Raw genomic sequence first — 16,467 nt, forward strand, 5'->3', positions numbered from 1 at the left:
TAGCAGCAGAGTCGACCAATGCCAAGATGGGGGGTAACGGTAAAAGCACAGTCAAAGGGCCCCAGGCACTCTGGGTCCCGAAGGAGCACGGGAGAAAGCTGAAGGACAGAGTAATGTGACAAAGCCAGGGTTAATGCCACCACTTGAAGGGGATTAGCACCAAAATGCAGGAGAGCCAGAAGTGAACCTGAACCACTAGACAAGAAGCCAGGTACCAGCGTCGGGTTCATGTATACAAAGGCAGGACATGGATCTGAAGCGGATGGAGAAGACAGAGTCTGGGAACATGCCCTCAAAACCGTAAGACCTGTCCCACAACTGGGAGCAAAGTAAAGATGAAAAGAAGAACTACATTTGATACATGTTTGGACCTTGGATTGAAGGGCTTCCTCTGGAACAAGGCTTTATGCCCGTCCAGGGAATGGGACCTGGTAAGGTGCCGACTCTACTACTCTTTTTGGGTCCAGGCATGAAAGAAGTTCTCTCCTGACCCTCAACAGACACTGCAGAGAAGAAACCATAATTTGAAACAGGCTTGGAGGCATGTGGAGGGTCAAAACCCCAACAATAGTTTTACAGAAATGGAGGTCAACTGTGTTTCCACATTAAAGGGTGTGGAATAAAAGGAACCAACGTCAAAGCACTGGGGTGGAGCATAATACAGCGTTTAGACGGTACATCCAGGGAGATGCAGGTGTCGAGTGGGAGCCATGGTGCCACCTGCCAACACAGGAGAACTGTTTCAACTCTTCCGACACATGCATGATGTCTGGGGAGATTCATGAGGTAAGGTGTCTGCAGGTAGAGGAGTACATGAGAAATAGCCATTACTCATTATCTACTTTCACACTTTCCTTCTGATGGCCTTTATGCTTTTTTGTACACATTTCATAACACTCTGGTGAAAATCCAGTATATAGAGCACAACAATAAAAATAAGCAAAGTGACAATAATTTTATCAGAACTCCAAAAATATCAATTAGAAATCTTTGCACAAACACTAATGAAGAATGGCAGGGAAAATAAAACTCCAACAGACTCTGGAATGTAAACATTTATGTCCGACTTCTCACCTTCCAAGCCTATACCCATGTCCAGAGAATGGGCAGAACATGGGCTTCTTTAATGTATGGTCTTCATCTTTCTTATCTTCAAACTTCACATCAATTTCATCTTTACCAAAAATTGTTTGCAACTCGGAAGGTAGCTCCCTGAAACATAAAATGTCACTTTTATTAACACTATTCTAATAATGACATTTACGTTTTACCAGTAAACACTGTAAGCAGATAAGCAAAGAAAACAATGTGTAAAAGGTTAAACGAGGGATTACGCTGCACTAGTGTGAAAAATGTTTTAACTTTTGTTTTATAAGATGTTTTAACAAGAAAAAACAGTGTGCCACAAAAATATATCTGAATTTAATGGCAATAGTTAACACTTGACTGGTCTAAAAAACTAGATGACGTGGTGAATATTTGCCATTCAATATCAGTGGTGCCTTATTGACAGGCTCATTAAATCACTTATTAGTGACATTTACATTGATTTTCCCTCTTAATATTGTTACTTTAAACAGATTTAGGGAGGGGTTAGCCTTTTGTTTTTACTTAAACTAGCCATTATCCCCAGGTATTTCTCCCTCATGACCGATTTAAAGGCATCCTAGACACCTGGAACACCAACCTGCCCTGTATCGTTAAACTAAAAATATTCCTCCATTTGAGTGCAAACCTCAGAGCATGATACATAATCTTGTAACCTGTCTGAGTGAAATTTCCATTTACCTTCATAAGGTCATGATCTGGCTAGAGTGATGAAATTAGTAATCAACATAGATTCAGAAATCAATATTGAGAAAATGTGGGTCCTTGTTGGATTGATGTAAACTATTGAAGATAAGTCTATAAGCTATCCTGGAGGGGGTTCTGTGGACTTGGAAAAAGAAGGTACAATGCTTGTCCCCGCCACTGATCACTCTCCAGTTGTAATTGAGACTTATGCCATTCTGAGAGGCTTTTACATCTTTCGACAAGGCACCCAAATGAGAGGGAAGGGTACCAGGTTGATCTACTACATCGGCAGTCCCTCCAACAAAGAGTTACCTCTGAAGAACAGCATCCTGTCCCATTGTTGCCAAAGTTATCCTCCGGATGTGCTCCCAACCCACTACCATCAGGAACCTCCCTTACCTATCTTTTTTTTTGCTTTTCAGGGCAAGCAAGTGTTCTGTAATGTACCTTTTACTCAATGCACTCTCCCTACAGAAGGTCTCTCCCTTACTGCTCAGCCTGTGATGAGGTCAGATAGAATGTTGAGTGTGTTTGGATTGGAAGGGAGAATCCGTTGGTGTGGATGGGCTGAGCAGTGAGGAGGCTGCTCCTGGTGGGGCACTTTAAAGGATCTGACTAACATCTAATAAAGCTGTGATCCTGAATTACATCACTTGGTCTAGGAATCTTTCATCTCTGTAACAAAGTGCAGTGAACTATGGAGGAAAAGATGCAGACGACACCATGCTTTATGTGAGAGACCCAGAGATCAATCTCCCGAGAGTGTTAAGAGAGGTGGTTCTATTTAGCTCGCTCTCCGGCATTAAAGTGAACTGGAACAAAACTGTAATGTTCCCGCTTACCCCGGCCACGAAGAGGGTAGACTCGGAGTACCCTATTCAATGGACCACTGACGCGGTCAGATACTTAGGTATACGACTTCACACGGACTCAGAGGTAGTCCTCAGAAAAAACTATGGGGTTGCGGTCTCCAAATTGGAGGATGATGTAGAGAAGTGGACAAGCCTTCCCCTCTCTCTCATGGGCAGCTTATCGTTGTTGAAAATGACGGTACTCCCTCGTTTTCTGTTCCTATTTAGCAACATACCGATGGTCTTATCTAAAGTATTTTTTAAACAGCTGCATGCTCTTGTGCTACGATTGGTCTGGGCTGATGAGCAGCCGAGAGCGGCGTGGGACATACTGATAAGACCGTATGAGGATGGGGGACTGCAAGCTCCTAATCTAGAATTATATTACCGAGCTGCTCAAGGTGCTCACGCTCATGGCTGGAAGCACGGCCCGAACAACGCCCCTCACATTTGTATCAAACAAATAGTAGCGGATCCGACGCCGCTGCCGGCCCTGCTTGCCTGCCCCCCTGATCGGCGTACAGGCCTGCTAGATTCGCTCAATGTAATCACACATGCCTGGCACCACCTCATGGATGCACAGGCCTGTTCGCTATTATACGCTCCGGAGGCCAAAATAGAGTGGTGTTCATGGCTGGGGCCCTGTGGGGATCGTGGAGTACTGTCGGCACTTGCGCGGTTGGATATCCATAAAATGGGGGACCTATTCCAAGACGGTGTGGTTAGACAATGGGGAGATTTGGACATTAGAGAAGGGCTCCCCTCACCCGGTTCCAATTTCACAGAGTGAGACTGGCGCTCAGAGACTTGCTAGGGGAAGATAGGGCGGAGCCACCGACGGTGACGGTATACGATTATGTAGTAAAAGCCAAAACTCCCATTAAGCTCATTTCGCGACTTTATCATACGCTTGCCGAAAAGATGACACATTACGCCAAACCCAGATTGGCCTGGCAGACTGATATCGAGCTAGAACTGACGGAGGACATATGGAATTATTGCTGTGCAAACATCAAGAGGGTATCCCTTAATGGCCGGCACCGACTATTGCACTTTAAATATTTAAATCGAGTGTATTACTCCCCGGAGCGGCTGTGCCGATACGTTTTGCGTGAGTCGCTTGGTTGTGAACGCTGCACTGCTCAGACGGCTGATTTTTTGCATCTTGCCTGGCACTGCCCTAGAGTTGCAGATTTCTGGAACGCAGTGTTCGACAAAGTGAACGAGGTCTGTGGATTGTCACTGTCTCCTACCCCGCTGTTGGCGCTGCTGGGCTACTCTAAAGCTATAGCCCCGGAGCATCGCAGGCTGGTCGATATGGCTCTGCTAGTTGCTAAACGCTGCGTGGCGCTTACTTGGATGAGAGGACCGACACCCACACTCGCCAGGTGGTCCCGTGATATGCTGTACTGCTGCACCCAAACGGGACTATACAGCGAGCTTTTGCCTCCCCGTAATCGCCCCAAGAACTACTGGTCACTATATTTGGAGAGGAGATCTGTGGAGGGTGACGCGGGCGCAGGGGGCACTGGGTCTGACACAGAGACGACACGCACACCAGAGAGGGCCGAGTTGGGAATGTAAAGTGTATTCGACTTGAATTATCACTCTTGAGGTATCCTATTGATCGAACTTTGCTATTGTTGTAGTATGATGTAAATAGATGTAACCTGATTCAATTGATAATACAATAATGAGGAGGTGATGGGGAGTAATGTGTACACATGGACAAGTTCTATGATTACTGTACTGAAAATGCTGTCAATTGGTCTCTTGTAGTCTGACTGTAATGCTTGAAAATGCCAATAAACACAATATAAAAAAAAAAACTATGGAGGAAAAGGGCTACTCCACAGTGTTTTGTGGGTGCTAAAAAAAGAAGACTGTGGGATAGAACTTGTCCTTAAGGTTGACTTGATAGTCATAATTCAGAAATGATTCCTGCAATGTAATAATGTCATATTCACCCCAATAAGAAATTACAAATCTACACCCTTTTATTTAGGCCTGTGAGACCCTCTTCAGGGCCTACTATGCCGCAACCGTGGGAGATTTGGTTGTTTGCCTCTGATGTTCCAGGGTCAGTCATAGTATGGTACTGCAAACTGGGCCAAGTAAAACCCTTTCTGCACTTGACTCTCCAGGTAGAAAGGGTGAGCAGCTACAGGCTTCTCAAGTAGGTTGTGGGGGGAAGGGTTAGACCTCATAGCTTAACAATCAAACGACCAAAGTGAATGTCAAGCCTACTGCTCATCATTGCAAGAAAGAAAATACTTTATTCACAGTTGCACTCAATACTACACACTACAATAACCAACATGTCAGTGCCTCTATATAGTGAATTGTTAGTTATTCCCCTCCTCCCCCCCCTTCTCACTATCTGCAAAACTACCTCTCCAGAGTTTCACTACGGGAGTAACTTCAGTCGCAAGACTTAGCAGTCTTATCCTTTCATGGGATGAGTAAGTCAGTTAAAGATTGTTTCAGAGCTGCCCACTGCTCCAATGGCATGCCGGCACACTCAGGAAAGCAGCAGCAAACCGGCAGTCATGATTGGACCTTGTTCGGCATCGGGGGCTTCAGGCGATGCACCTCTCACCTCTGAGTGACTGGCTATCAGGCATACACAAGCTAAGATTGCAGAGAGTACTATGCAGATCATCTTCTTCCTTTGCCACACAGCACTTGGAACTAGAACTCGTTTGGGTAGTTTGGATCCCAGATTTATGTACAACTGGCAGACCGAAGATGTGGATCCACTGTCTCAACCTACAGAACCGGCTTGGGTTGGTTATTCTTTCTAGCATTCTCTCCAGACATAGCCTTTGTGTATAGGGCTGCTTTCATCCAGAAGTACTCACAACAGAGGTAAAATGTGGTGAGACGTCTCTGCACCCAAATGACAAGATTTCAGCTGAAGGAGTAATCCGGGAAACTCACCAAAAAGTTTCCTCACTTTTCATAACACAGCCTACGATCCAAGACTCAGCCCTACACTCTGTCAAATGTCAGTGCTATGGAAGACTAATCAGCAGCTCCTGGCTGACCAAAAAGTGCCTTGTCTCTATTCTCCTAACTTCATTGTCTAGTTCTTGTCCTTCCAGCTACAGGAATATGAGCAATATACTCCCCCTGTCTTGAAGTACATCCCTCACCCTCCATCTTAAACAAGGGCAGTATGATGCCAACAGTGCACTATGTAATAAGCCCACTGACCGGTCAATCCTTTCAGACTGAGGGTATACCTGGTACACCCTCCAGGTCACAGAACAAGTCCAGGACCAGTGCAGGAGACCGCAACAGAGGAAATAGGCCATGTTCATATCATGTATATTTGATTAAGCTGGTAGGCGGTTTATCTTTGTGGAATTGAGGCCACTGATTCATACTGTAGTGAATCCACCTCAGGGATTCGGGCTGCACCTAATTTCACTAAGGGTTCATGCGATACCTTTCCTTCATTCTTATTTGTAGAATAAGGATGATGGTTACCTCTGGGTCAGTTTCCATGATGTGATTAGCAAAAGTAGTTCAGACACGATAAGACCTCTTTGGTACCTAGGCTTTTTAGATAAGACCGGGCAGTATAATATTAAAAGGTGCGTTTGCCCCTCACTGTGATCCGGCACAGCCTTCTTGTGTACAAAAGATTTTAGTCTTGGTGGTCTTCACCCTGTTGAGTAACATCCTCCTTGTTGATGCATCTCTGGCACACACACTACATACACATAGGCTCCATGTAAGACCCACACATGAATGAGGGATCACAGTTTTGGAGACTGGACACACTTTAAGCCAGAGAGAGACAATACAGTCTTCTCACTGTTACATGTAAAAAGTCATGTGCGCCTGGACCATCAATTCTGCTGCAACCAGTGTCTATCACTGCAAAGCCTGCCCCAAATGAAAAGTAGCCACCCTCAATAATTGACCGCAACATACTGATGAATGTCAAAGAGAAACACAGTACACGTCCAATGGAATTGCGTACTCGCTAAGTTCACTGTGGGTGAAAAGAGGGCTAATCAGGACAGGGCAGAGCAGGGTGGGATAGCTTTTCTAAGTCAAACACAGAACTTCCATACCAAACCATTTGTGCATGAATTGATGGTCATAGCCAGAGAATGGATCGAATGATAAAATAGGTTGCTCCTTTAAAATAAATTCTAATTAATTCCATTAAAACTACTTAAAACGTACCGCTATTATTTTAATGAAAAGACTTTGTACACTTAAGGACTTTTGCTTACAGTGATGCTGGATTTGTTTTCTCAATTTCGAATGAAAATTATTCTTCAGTAAACGAGATTTAAGGAGGACATTTAAGCTTTTGAAGAATCTGAGTAAACAGCCAGTGAGATCTTGTCACGTGTTTTAGTTAGTTTATCGGCCCAGCAAATGGGACAGAACTATTTAAATTCGCCTTAAACCCTTGGCTGCTGCCGCCGGCCAACGGTCGTCACGTGCACTACCTTGGTAGTGCTGCGAACGTCCGTTGGCCGACGGTGCCCCACCCGTTTTTCGAACTTCAGCGCTGGAGCTGAACGTTGGACGCAGCCAAGGTGTTAAGCTACAAAAAAAACAATATACAAAAATCTACTTATTCAGCACAAACGTAAGCAGATGTGTCTTACAACAGAGGAAGAGAATGGAGATTTTCCAAGGGAACATGTAGAAGAATCCGGATTTCCTTAAACACTTGGAACTTAGCATTATGCACTCGTTTTTATTGCTACTTCACACAGCTTCTTAAAGTAAACATTTAGCCAAAAACAAAATTTGAAGAATTAGAACACTAAAGTCATCATAAACTCTAGCCTGGCAACCATCCTCCTCTTTACATCTGCTCCGAGGCACCAACTACAGCATAAATAGAATTCTAAAGTTAAATTCTCAACAGGTTACGTCATCCATTCATCAATAATAAACTGGACTCAATGTGCTTCTGCCGAACAAGGAGAAAAATTCACAATGAAACAAATAAGTCAACAGCAGACAATCTTACAGAAACCTAACAAGGATCTCTTCTAAAGGCCAGATGTAGGAAGCACTGGTCGCAAAATAATGGTAAAATTTCCATCATGTATTTTTGCAACCAGTGTGGTATTTTGCGAACCGACCTATTTACCGATAGGTCGATTTGCTAAATATTGAATCATTGTGGGTTGCACTTTTATCTACCTCATAAATATTAATGAGGTAGGTCGCAAATTGCGACCCACTACGATTTGCAGCCATTACACAAATAGTGGCCTGCCAGGGTCAGCAGACCACCATGTCTGTGATTGCTTTTAAATGAAGCAGACCTTTTGTTTTTAAGTGCAGCCCCTTTTCTTAAAAAAAAATACAAAAAACATAGTTGAAGTAAAAATTTTTAAGAGTACCCTGCCTACTCATAACCTTTATCGGCAGCATTCACAAAGAGGAAGCAGTCCCTTGGGAGCCCCTTCCCATTGGCGAATGGGTTACCATTAAATTTGTGTAGTCAGTAAAATATTAATGTGTTGCGATCAGATTGTGGTTGGAAAACAATACATCTCATTCCGAATCGGTATTTCTAAGGGATGCCCTAAACATTCCCCTTCCAAATACCGATACTGTATAAATCGCAAATCCAAATTGTGATTTGGTAGCGGGTTACTGAATTGAAATTTAGTTGTTTTTTTACATGAATAAGTGCATTTCAGCGGTCACAAACGGAATTGAACATTTTGGAAATTCATATATATATATATATATATATATATATATATATATATATATATATATATATATATATAAATGAAAACAAAAGAGCGCAGAAAAATTCATACATTAAGCAAATCGAAATCATGCAGCCGAAATAAGGACACAAGTGGGTGTGGAACGCAAAAATGACATCGGATACAACGTTTTGGGACACGCTCTCCACACATCTTGTAATAGGGACTACAAATCCCAACATGCCTAGCACCAAACATAAGGCACGGCTACCAGAGAATCTTTGCCACCTGATGAAACGGAAGTTGGAAACGCGTAGTGGCATAACAACAGACTCTCAGTCAATAAAGCAATAGTTGAATTTACTTCTGGGTGTTCGGCGTATTCTTCTTGTGAAAATATATATATATATATATATATATATATATATATATATATCCCTAAGTTCTGTATAAATACAATTACGTCGTCCATATATTTCATAAACATTAAGAATCCTTTCCAACTACCCGAGAAGGACTCTATGTCTTTAATGAAATCCAGATTATCCCAACACATTGACTTGGAGATTCTACATTTCATGTCAAGACAGAAAGCTAGCACTACGAGTGCTCAAAGTTTTCCAGAGCCACTACAGTTAAATGTTCTAAGCGTTTAAGATGGAACCCTGAAAACACTCTCGATTTTGACCAATCAGAAGCCCTTAAAATTTCTTCCAGTTGGCCACCTGTGATGAAAATTTTACTCGCTATTTGCACTGAATGAGCTCCATAAATGCTGAAATCCACTGCTTTATTCATTAACATCATCACTCATCTGGCTGTAGTAGAGGAATTTACATGCCTGTATGGTCTCACACAAGATAATAGTAACTGAAGCATCCTCCACCCACGCCCAAAATGCACTCATTTAGGCCACATAGTCTTTTAAGCATTGAACTACACAACTGAGGATTTTCATACAACTTTGGGTAAAACACTGAAGATAACATTGTTTCCATTCTCTGTATAATATGAAACAAACCCCATCATGACTGTACAAACGATTACTTACCTCTACCACATTTTATTTCAGAAGATTTGCTCATACAACTTTAGCATGAGCAAATCTTCTGAAATAAAATTAAACATAACAAAAAGTTGCCAAGTTGATTGACAACTGATGCAATAATGTAAACCTATTTTACCGCAAACTCTCTAATTTCTCAACTCTCAATATCTCATTTAGGGAGGGCTCCACAATTTGATCCCTTTCATAATTGTGCAAACCAAGGCATCATTCCCTATTGCTTTCCTATCCATCAGTCTTCGACCTACTGCCTCTGCTGTTCTTTAACACTTGATCCAACTAAACTATCAAAGAATTCAGACTAAATTGTTTTATAACTCCACAGCAGTAGCCTCCAAGGGATCCACGCCCCTTTCCATGCTCAAATAAACAAGGGTCTTCCATGTTTCAACATGATGCTTCCTTGTTCCCTGGTCCAGGACTCTCAGAGAACCACCAGGGACTCATCCAAAAGACCTTCAAACTGAGTTTCTCCTCTGAGATCTTCCAAGCAAGATAGTTATTAATCCACTGAACACTAAATCCTCCATGCCAGGAGCAAATAATACACCGGCGCACACAGAATCAAGAAAAGCACTTCTCTGCTAATTATATCACTGACCAACCTCTCCAGTTTTGTCAATGTGAATGCAAACAGATCTATTTCCAAAGGTCTACAGTGCATCTGCAACCTCTGAATAATCCAGAAAGAGACTTCAAGTGTCGTAGTCTCTTAAATACCATGATTTGCTATCTGCCCCAAGGATGTTTTGGCCTGGAAAATATTGTGCACTCAGACCGATCTTTTGCTCCAGACTGAAACACTATGACTCCTTGGCTACCTCTGTCAAATTCCAGGACTTGTTTTCTCTCAGATGGGTTTTACACTGTACTACTGATACCCTGTCCATTTAAACAAAACACTGCAACTTCCCAATATATTCTCTCAAAACACTGGAGATAAAGGCCATTCTTTATGCTCTGAAAACAGTCGATGTGCGAAGGCCTCTTCTCCAGAGATCATCTGGCTTCTGTATCCGGTAGATCCATCTGAGCTCCCCATTCACACAAGCCTACGTCTGTTTCCAATACTTGATCTTGAGACTTAATCTGGAAATCGTATAGGTACATAATCACACGCACCCCTCTCTGTCTGTCTCTCTCTGTCTCTCGCTCTCCGTCTCTCTCTCCAAGGTAAGCTGCCACAGGTTCAACATCTTTGTGAAACCGGAAAGAGCTCAGGCTAACCTAAATGGAATGCAAGAAAATTGATGCAGGACTTCTGATCATCTGAACTGCAGATACATCCAGCTTTCTTCCACCATCAGAATTGTAAAGTAAACATATTTTCGATTTTGTATCTTTATCAGCCAATCTCTCTACTCTACTCCCTCTTGAAACATCTGTATTACACAAACCAATTGAGATCGTGTATATTTATCAGCAGACCCAACCTTGGTCATCCTCCTTTACCAGTAAGATTGTGCTCACAAAAGGTGCTATTTCTTTGGCCCTCGTAACATGGTGCAGCTCCTCAACTTCTATATTCACTAACAAACTGTGATCTTGTGAAACCAGAATCTTGGCGTCTGCTCCCGATACAGAAGATCTAAAAAATCCATTACATAACCTTTAACTGCACCCAGGACTCATTGATCCTTCATCAATCCATTCCACCTCTCGTAAAAATGTGGTAACTGTCTCCCTACCTCTTGAAAGAAAAAACAAAACAAATGACCTGCTCTTTCTGATTTCCCTAGCTACTGGAAAATACCAAAGGCTGGCAAGAAGACCCTAAAGGCTTCCTTCCTTGTGCCAGATAGTGGGAATTATTGAACACTCAGCCACAGAAATGTTTCCTTGCTCCACCTCTGTCAAAAAAGCCTTCTGCCAAACACTCTTGTGAGTGAAGCCAGGGCCTCGTCTAAAACCAATAACTTTGACACTATTTTGCCAACACCCTTCACTACTTCATCTCCCAAATAGTAGAGCCTTTGGGTCCTCACTTGGGTCAATTTTTAGCATAATTTCCTAATTTACAGCTAATCCTCATTCGGAGTGCCTTTCCCTTCTCTGCAATTTAAGTGGCATTAGCATAACCGAACAAACAAATGGCTCGCTAACCCTATCCCCTGAGTAAGTCTGTCAACAGACATTCCACTTGATTTGGCATCCTCAGCCATGTCAACAGTTTTTAGAGAGGGCCTATCACATCCAAAGGCCCATCTTGGCATTGTTTTAATGACCTCTTTAAGAAATTTATAGGACCAGGGCCCACCTTAAACCGAAACTAATGAGATGTGGGCGCAAGTCTGGGCTGGCACACGCGTTATTGTCAATCACAGAGTGTGAATGTTCCGCCCGCATAACCAATTTATCCTCTTTATCCAAAGGCATGTGAATCCAAAGATTAAAGTACTCCGCTACATGACCTAAAAGCCATCAGTCTGCACTTCTTGGATGTTTAATCATCTCAGGGCAGAATGAAACAATTCCCTCTGGTTCCTTCACAATCCATTTGCTCACTGTTCAGGTTCGTTCCTATTGCCATCTCAATCAGAATCTTCATCATCATAAACTTCAAACACATACTCATTATATGCAGACTAATCAGTACTAGAGACATCCATAAACACATCTGTCTGCTCATTGGGTGAGCCTGAATCTCCCTTGTAAATCAGGGGGACACCAACCAGCGTGCTGAAAGGGAAACTGATTCAGTGGTGCTTAAACCAACTCTAAAGGAGGACAAAGCCTTCCAACATTGCTTTCTCTTTATTTTTATTTTTCTACAACCTATTCTCTCTAATATATCACTCACTAGAGACCTAAACTCCACTTCTACATCCAAGTAAGTGTTCATTCAACTTTCTCTTTCTTGCGAAAACTCACGTAACAGCTTCCTTAACCGAAGAGTGTACCTCTTTCTGTATTAACCTCCTTATTACGTCTTCCTGAACCTGGATTTATGAGACTTCAGCCTCCTCCACTGTAAAAATTAAGTAACTGGCTGGGAGTAGCATGATGCCAAATCATGCAACGGTGCTCTCTGTAATTGTTTCACACTGTATAGTATATGATCTAGCGCGCACATGCTGCCTAATGAGACAGGCCTTGTGCTACCATAAGTGTCCTACCTGCAATGCACTCACTCATGCCCTTGCTACCAGAAATCCAACATTAGGCATTCAAAGATTGCTGAATGGTTTAAATGAGCATCGGGTCTCAGCGAAAAAAGTTAAATAGAACTATTAGCTGAAGAACACTTTATTATCAAAAATCAGCCTACCTACCTAAAACTTACATATTTTGTACCTAAAGAAACTAAAATAACAGTGCTATAAATTGTGATTAATAACAAACCCACAACAACTCTTATCCTGATTTAAAGGTTTTCTTTTTATATGAGAAAAAGGGATAGTATATTGAATCATTTTAAGAAGGTAATTAACTGATAGCGAGCAGCAATGGAAAGAGGAAAATGGCTGCCTTCCTGGGGTTTATTAATACTGTAATGCTCCAATTTTGGATTTTTCTCTTTGGCTATGAGTTTACTTTAAAAAGCTGCATGGAGTAGCAAAAAAAGAAAACGTAATGCTAGCCTCTGTCTTGACATGAAATCCCAACACCATCGGGCAGGGTTAATATAAGAATAATGTATTTACATATTGGGAAACATTACACAGAGCAGTACATTTCCCATATTAATTCAGGGAACACAGAAAAAAAACTACTTGAGGATAAGTGGTTATATAAAAATGTTTCAGGACAGAGAAGTCACTTGCCCTTTCTTCATCGACTCCAGGAACTGTCTGTTTGCAGGGTCAGTATAGCTTCTGAGTTCACCATCATTTACTGTAAATCCATCTCTCCACAGTTTAATAATTATATCAGCCTAAAAAAGTAATCACAAGCATTAATTCTTCTCCAGTAATCTATTTAGTTTTTACTAAAATTACTCAATAGGTATTAATGATTTTAACAAAAATACAAGTGGTTAGAAAGCACGACATCAATTGTGTAATTCCCCAAGATTAAAAAAACATCCAAAACAAAAATTCTTAGTAAGTACATTTCAGATGCATTTATAGTACACAGAACACAAGGAGATCAATAATGCAAGCTTAGGGACATACAAAACAGAAAATGCTTTTGGGTGTATCAAAAAATATCTATATTTGTTAGACTGAAAAAGGTTTGGAAATGCAAACAATGCAGATTGGTCACCCCTTGGGTAATGAAGGCATTTAGCGTCTCAGAGCCTCATTCTGACCCTGGTGAAGTGTGAACCAGGTAAGGTAATACCGGTTACCTTTTGTTGAACTTTTACATTCCACAAAGTTTTTCCTGGTAAAATGTGATCAAGACAAACTACAGGATGTGCAGATTTGTACACAATTTATATAATCTCCATATGGAAGGAAACTCCCATTTGCACAAGATTGGCATCATACGGGATCTGGAACAGGACCATTTATGTTACGTCTAACATTTGTAATATACACTCTTTCCAATTTCCAGTAGTTTGTATGCTAAAACAAATTCAAATTGTAGGACTTTGTTTTTAATTCAGAATCATTTGTAACTATACTCAGCAATAGCGGCTCACAACTTCTTTTGAAGTATTTGAAAGAGAAAAAGCAACGTGGCATGGATACATGCGTTTTAAAAACACACTGTAATAGAAAATAGCCTCAATGCTACAATGTTGTTTTAAGAAATTGTTATCTCCTTTAAAAACAGGTCAAGTTGATCAAATTTCTTTTTGGGGTGAAGCCTGCATGTTTGCTCCAGCCCCAGAACACTGATTATTGTATATTTAAAGTGCATTGTCATACAAGAATGTCCTGGCCCTAAACCCACAACCCCATATACTGAGAGGAAAGAGATTAGGCCATGAACAGTAGACTAAGCAGCTATTAGTGAAAAAATAGAATATAAGAAACAGCGCAGAGCGATAGTGAACGACTGTCCCGGGAGGTGGCGGATTTGTAAGAAAAGGAATTATGTTCCATGCAAATATGGAAAAAATGAGGTGCCTTTAATAGGCACATAAAGAGGATAGAAGACGATTTGATTGGGCTGATGCTTGAAATCGGCTTTGAAGGTAAAGGGCCCAGTCGTAAAGGCTGCACAGTGAACTAAACAGGAAGAACTGAAGGAAAATCATTTTTCTCACCATAACCAGAGACTGTCTAGATGGAATAAAACAGTAGTGAGAGAGCGTAACCGAAGCATGAGGTTAGTCACTACATACTGTATAGTTCAGGTCTAGATATTAGAAATGTAGGGAAACCAAGACAAGTTGCAAATCCAGTCCAAATAGGAGGAACTCGCTCTTTGGACAACCATAGGCTTAACCCTCAGAATGTAGGATATTCAGTTTTTTCAGTAGTAGAAAGCAGGTAGATGTAATTTTATTGATGTGAGGTATAAGGGATATCGATTTATCAAACAGAACACTCAGATACCAGAACTTGATAACTAGAAGGGAGCCTAGAATTGGTGGCAACTAGGCAGAAGATCAAATGTGTGAACCACCTTCACAAAAAATGAACCCAAAATACCTAATCAGGGCTGAGAAAGTAAACATGTGGGACTTCATAGCTGAGCACACGGAAAAAAAATACTGAAGGGCTGTAAAGAAGCTGCTTATTAAACAAACAAAAAAAAGGACCTGAGCCAATTGAGCAACGGAGAGTTAATCATCATCTTGTGGAGCCCTGTTATGATTTCAGGATGGTCGGTGGAATGAAAAGCCAGAGAGATCGAATACAATCGAAGATGCAGCAACTGTCTCTATCCAGGGCAATCAAGAATGCTGTCCACTGCTACTTTTTAACATTAGCCATTCAGAAACTGGACTGAGCAGAATCTAGGACCAGAGCGGACTCCAAGGAACATGGATAATGTAATCTTCCCCCAGGTAGACATTGGATTAGTCTTCAAGCAGGTGTAATGTGGTCTTGATACACGGTGTTAGAACACGTTCTTACAGCAGCATTCTAGATGGCTTGCAACCTCAATATATTTTTAAAGAACACCATAGCTGTCTCACAAGCTTCATGTTTTCCAAAAAGTTAAACATTAAAATGCACACATATTTACATACGTATATGGGATGTCAAGTTAACCTTCTTTATACAGTGCTCTAAGTGTCATTTACACTTTACTATGCCCCCAACAGCATACAGCATTGGGCAGTAGGTCAGACCCCTTCATTTATTGGCTGTCTTGGACTGTGAATGAAGGTATTTTGCAAGATCACAGGTAAACAGCCACTTGAAAAGGAGTTCACTTTAGTGCCAGAGCTGGTGTGTCTGAGCGGTGGGCCAATCCTTTATTTTTATATTTTTGCAAAAAACCTAAATACATAAAATTGCACAATAGCATTATATAGGATGCACAACTTTTCTTGCCACCTTAGTTTGGTGTGCCCATCCAGGAATGGGTGAGGTCTGCACACCTGCATCAGAAGGTGACTGGATGCCGTAACCAAAGCATTGGCTTGCCAAATTAGCAACATGTGTGAATTGCAGGTCATCCACATAATTGTGGAAAAACATACCAGACCTCCTTAATAGTCCATACTACCTACCCTACCTTTACCAGAGCATGCGGTCAGACCAAAAAGATACAAACCATTTGTAAACTAGCTCCAATACTCCGGCCAACTCATTCAGTATGCATAAAAGAAAACTATGGTTAAACCCAATGAAAAATGCCACAATACACTGGAAGGTAACAAGAGAGCAAAGAAAACAGTGCAGAGTTTCACATCAGATCTAAATGTTACATTGGACAGAACTGACGATCAAGAGGGAAGTTACTGTTAGAGAAAAATAAGGGTGATGTATCTCTTCAAATACAACTATTCATGGGTCAATTTATCAGTGATACTCTCACCAAGGCATTACTCTCACAATATTCCAGGAGGAAAGGCCTTAAAGTCTAATAGGCTCAGATCTATCCCAGCCCCCCCCCCTTCGACCTATTAATGCTAGAATTATCAATTACTGAAATGCACTTTGCTGCATATGAGCAAAAGTACAGAGGGGGTGGTTGCAGGTCAGAT

At 41.6% G+C, this 16,467-nt stretch overlaps 1 protein-coding gene across 2 annotated transcripts in view; it reads right to left on the reverse strand.

The window, feature by feature from the left end:
• UBXN2A (UBX domain protein 2A) overlaps positions 1-16,467 on the reverse strand; it is a 187,529-nt gene that overhangs the window by 50,046 nt on the left and 121,016 nt on the right. The window contains exons 4-5 of one of the 2 annotated variants that reach the window (XM_078647711.1): positions 13,178-13,287; positions 1,075-1,212 (exon numbers count right to left, since the gene is read on the reverse strand). In XM_078647711.1, the coding sequence (XP_078503837.1) occupies positions 1,075-1,212; positions 13,178-13,287 (248 nt within the window). Of the gene's footprint in view, positions 1-1,074; positions 1,213-13,173; positions 13,288-16,467 lie in introns of both variants that reach the window. The other variant, XM_078647712.1, reaches the window with a different exon arrangement.

The sequence above is a fragment of the Lissotriton helveticus genome, chromosome 6 (genome assembly GCF_964261635.1).
Source record: "Lissotriton helveticus chromosome 6, aLisHel1.1, whole genome shotgun sequence".
Classification (NCBI taxonomy): Eukaryota; Metazoa; Chordata; class Amphibia; order Caudata; family Salamandridae; genus Lissotriton; species Lissotriton helveticus.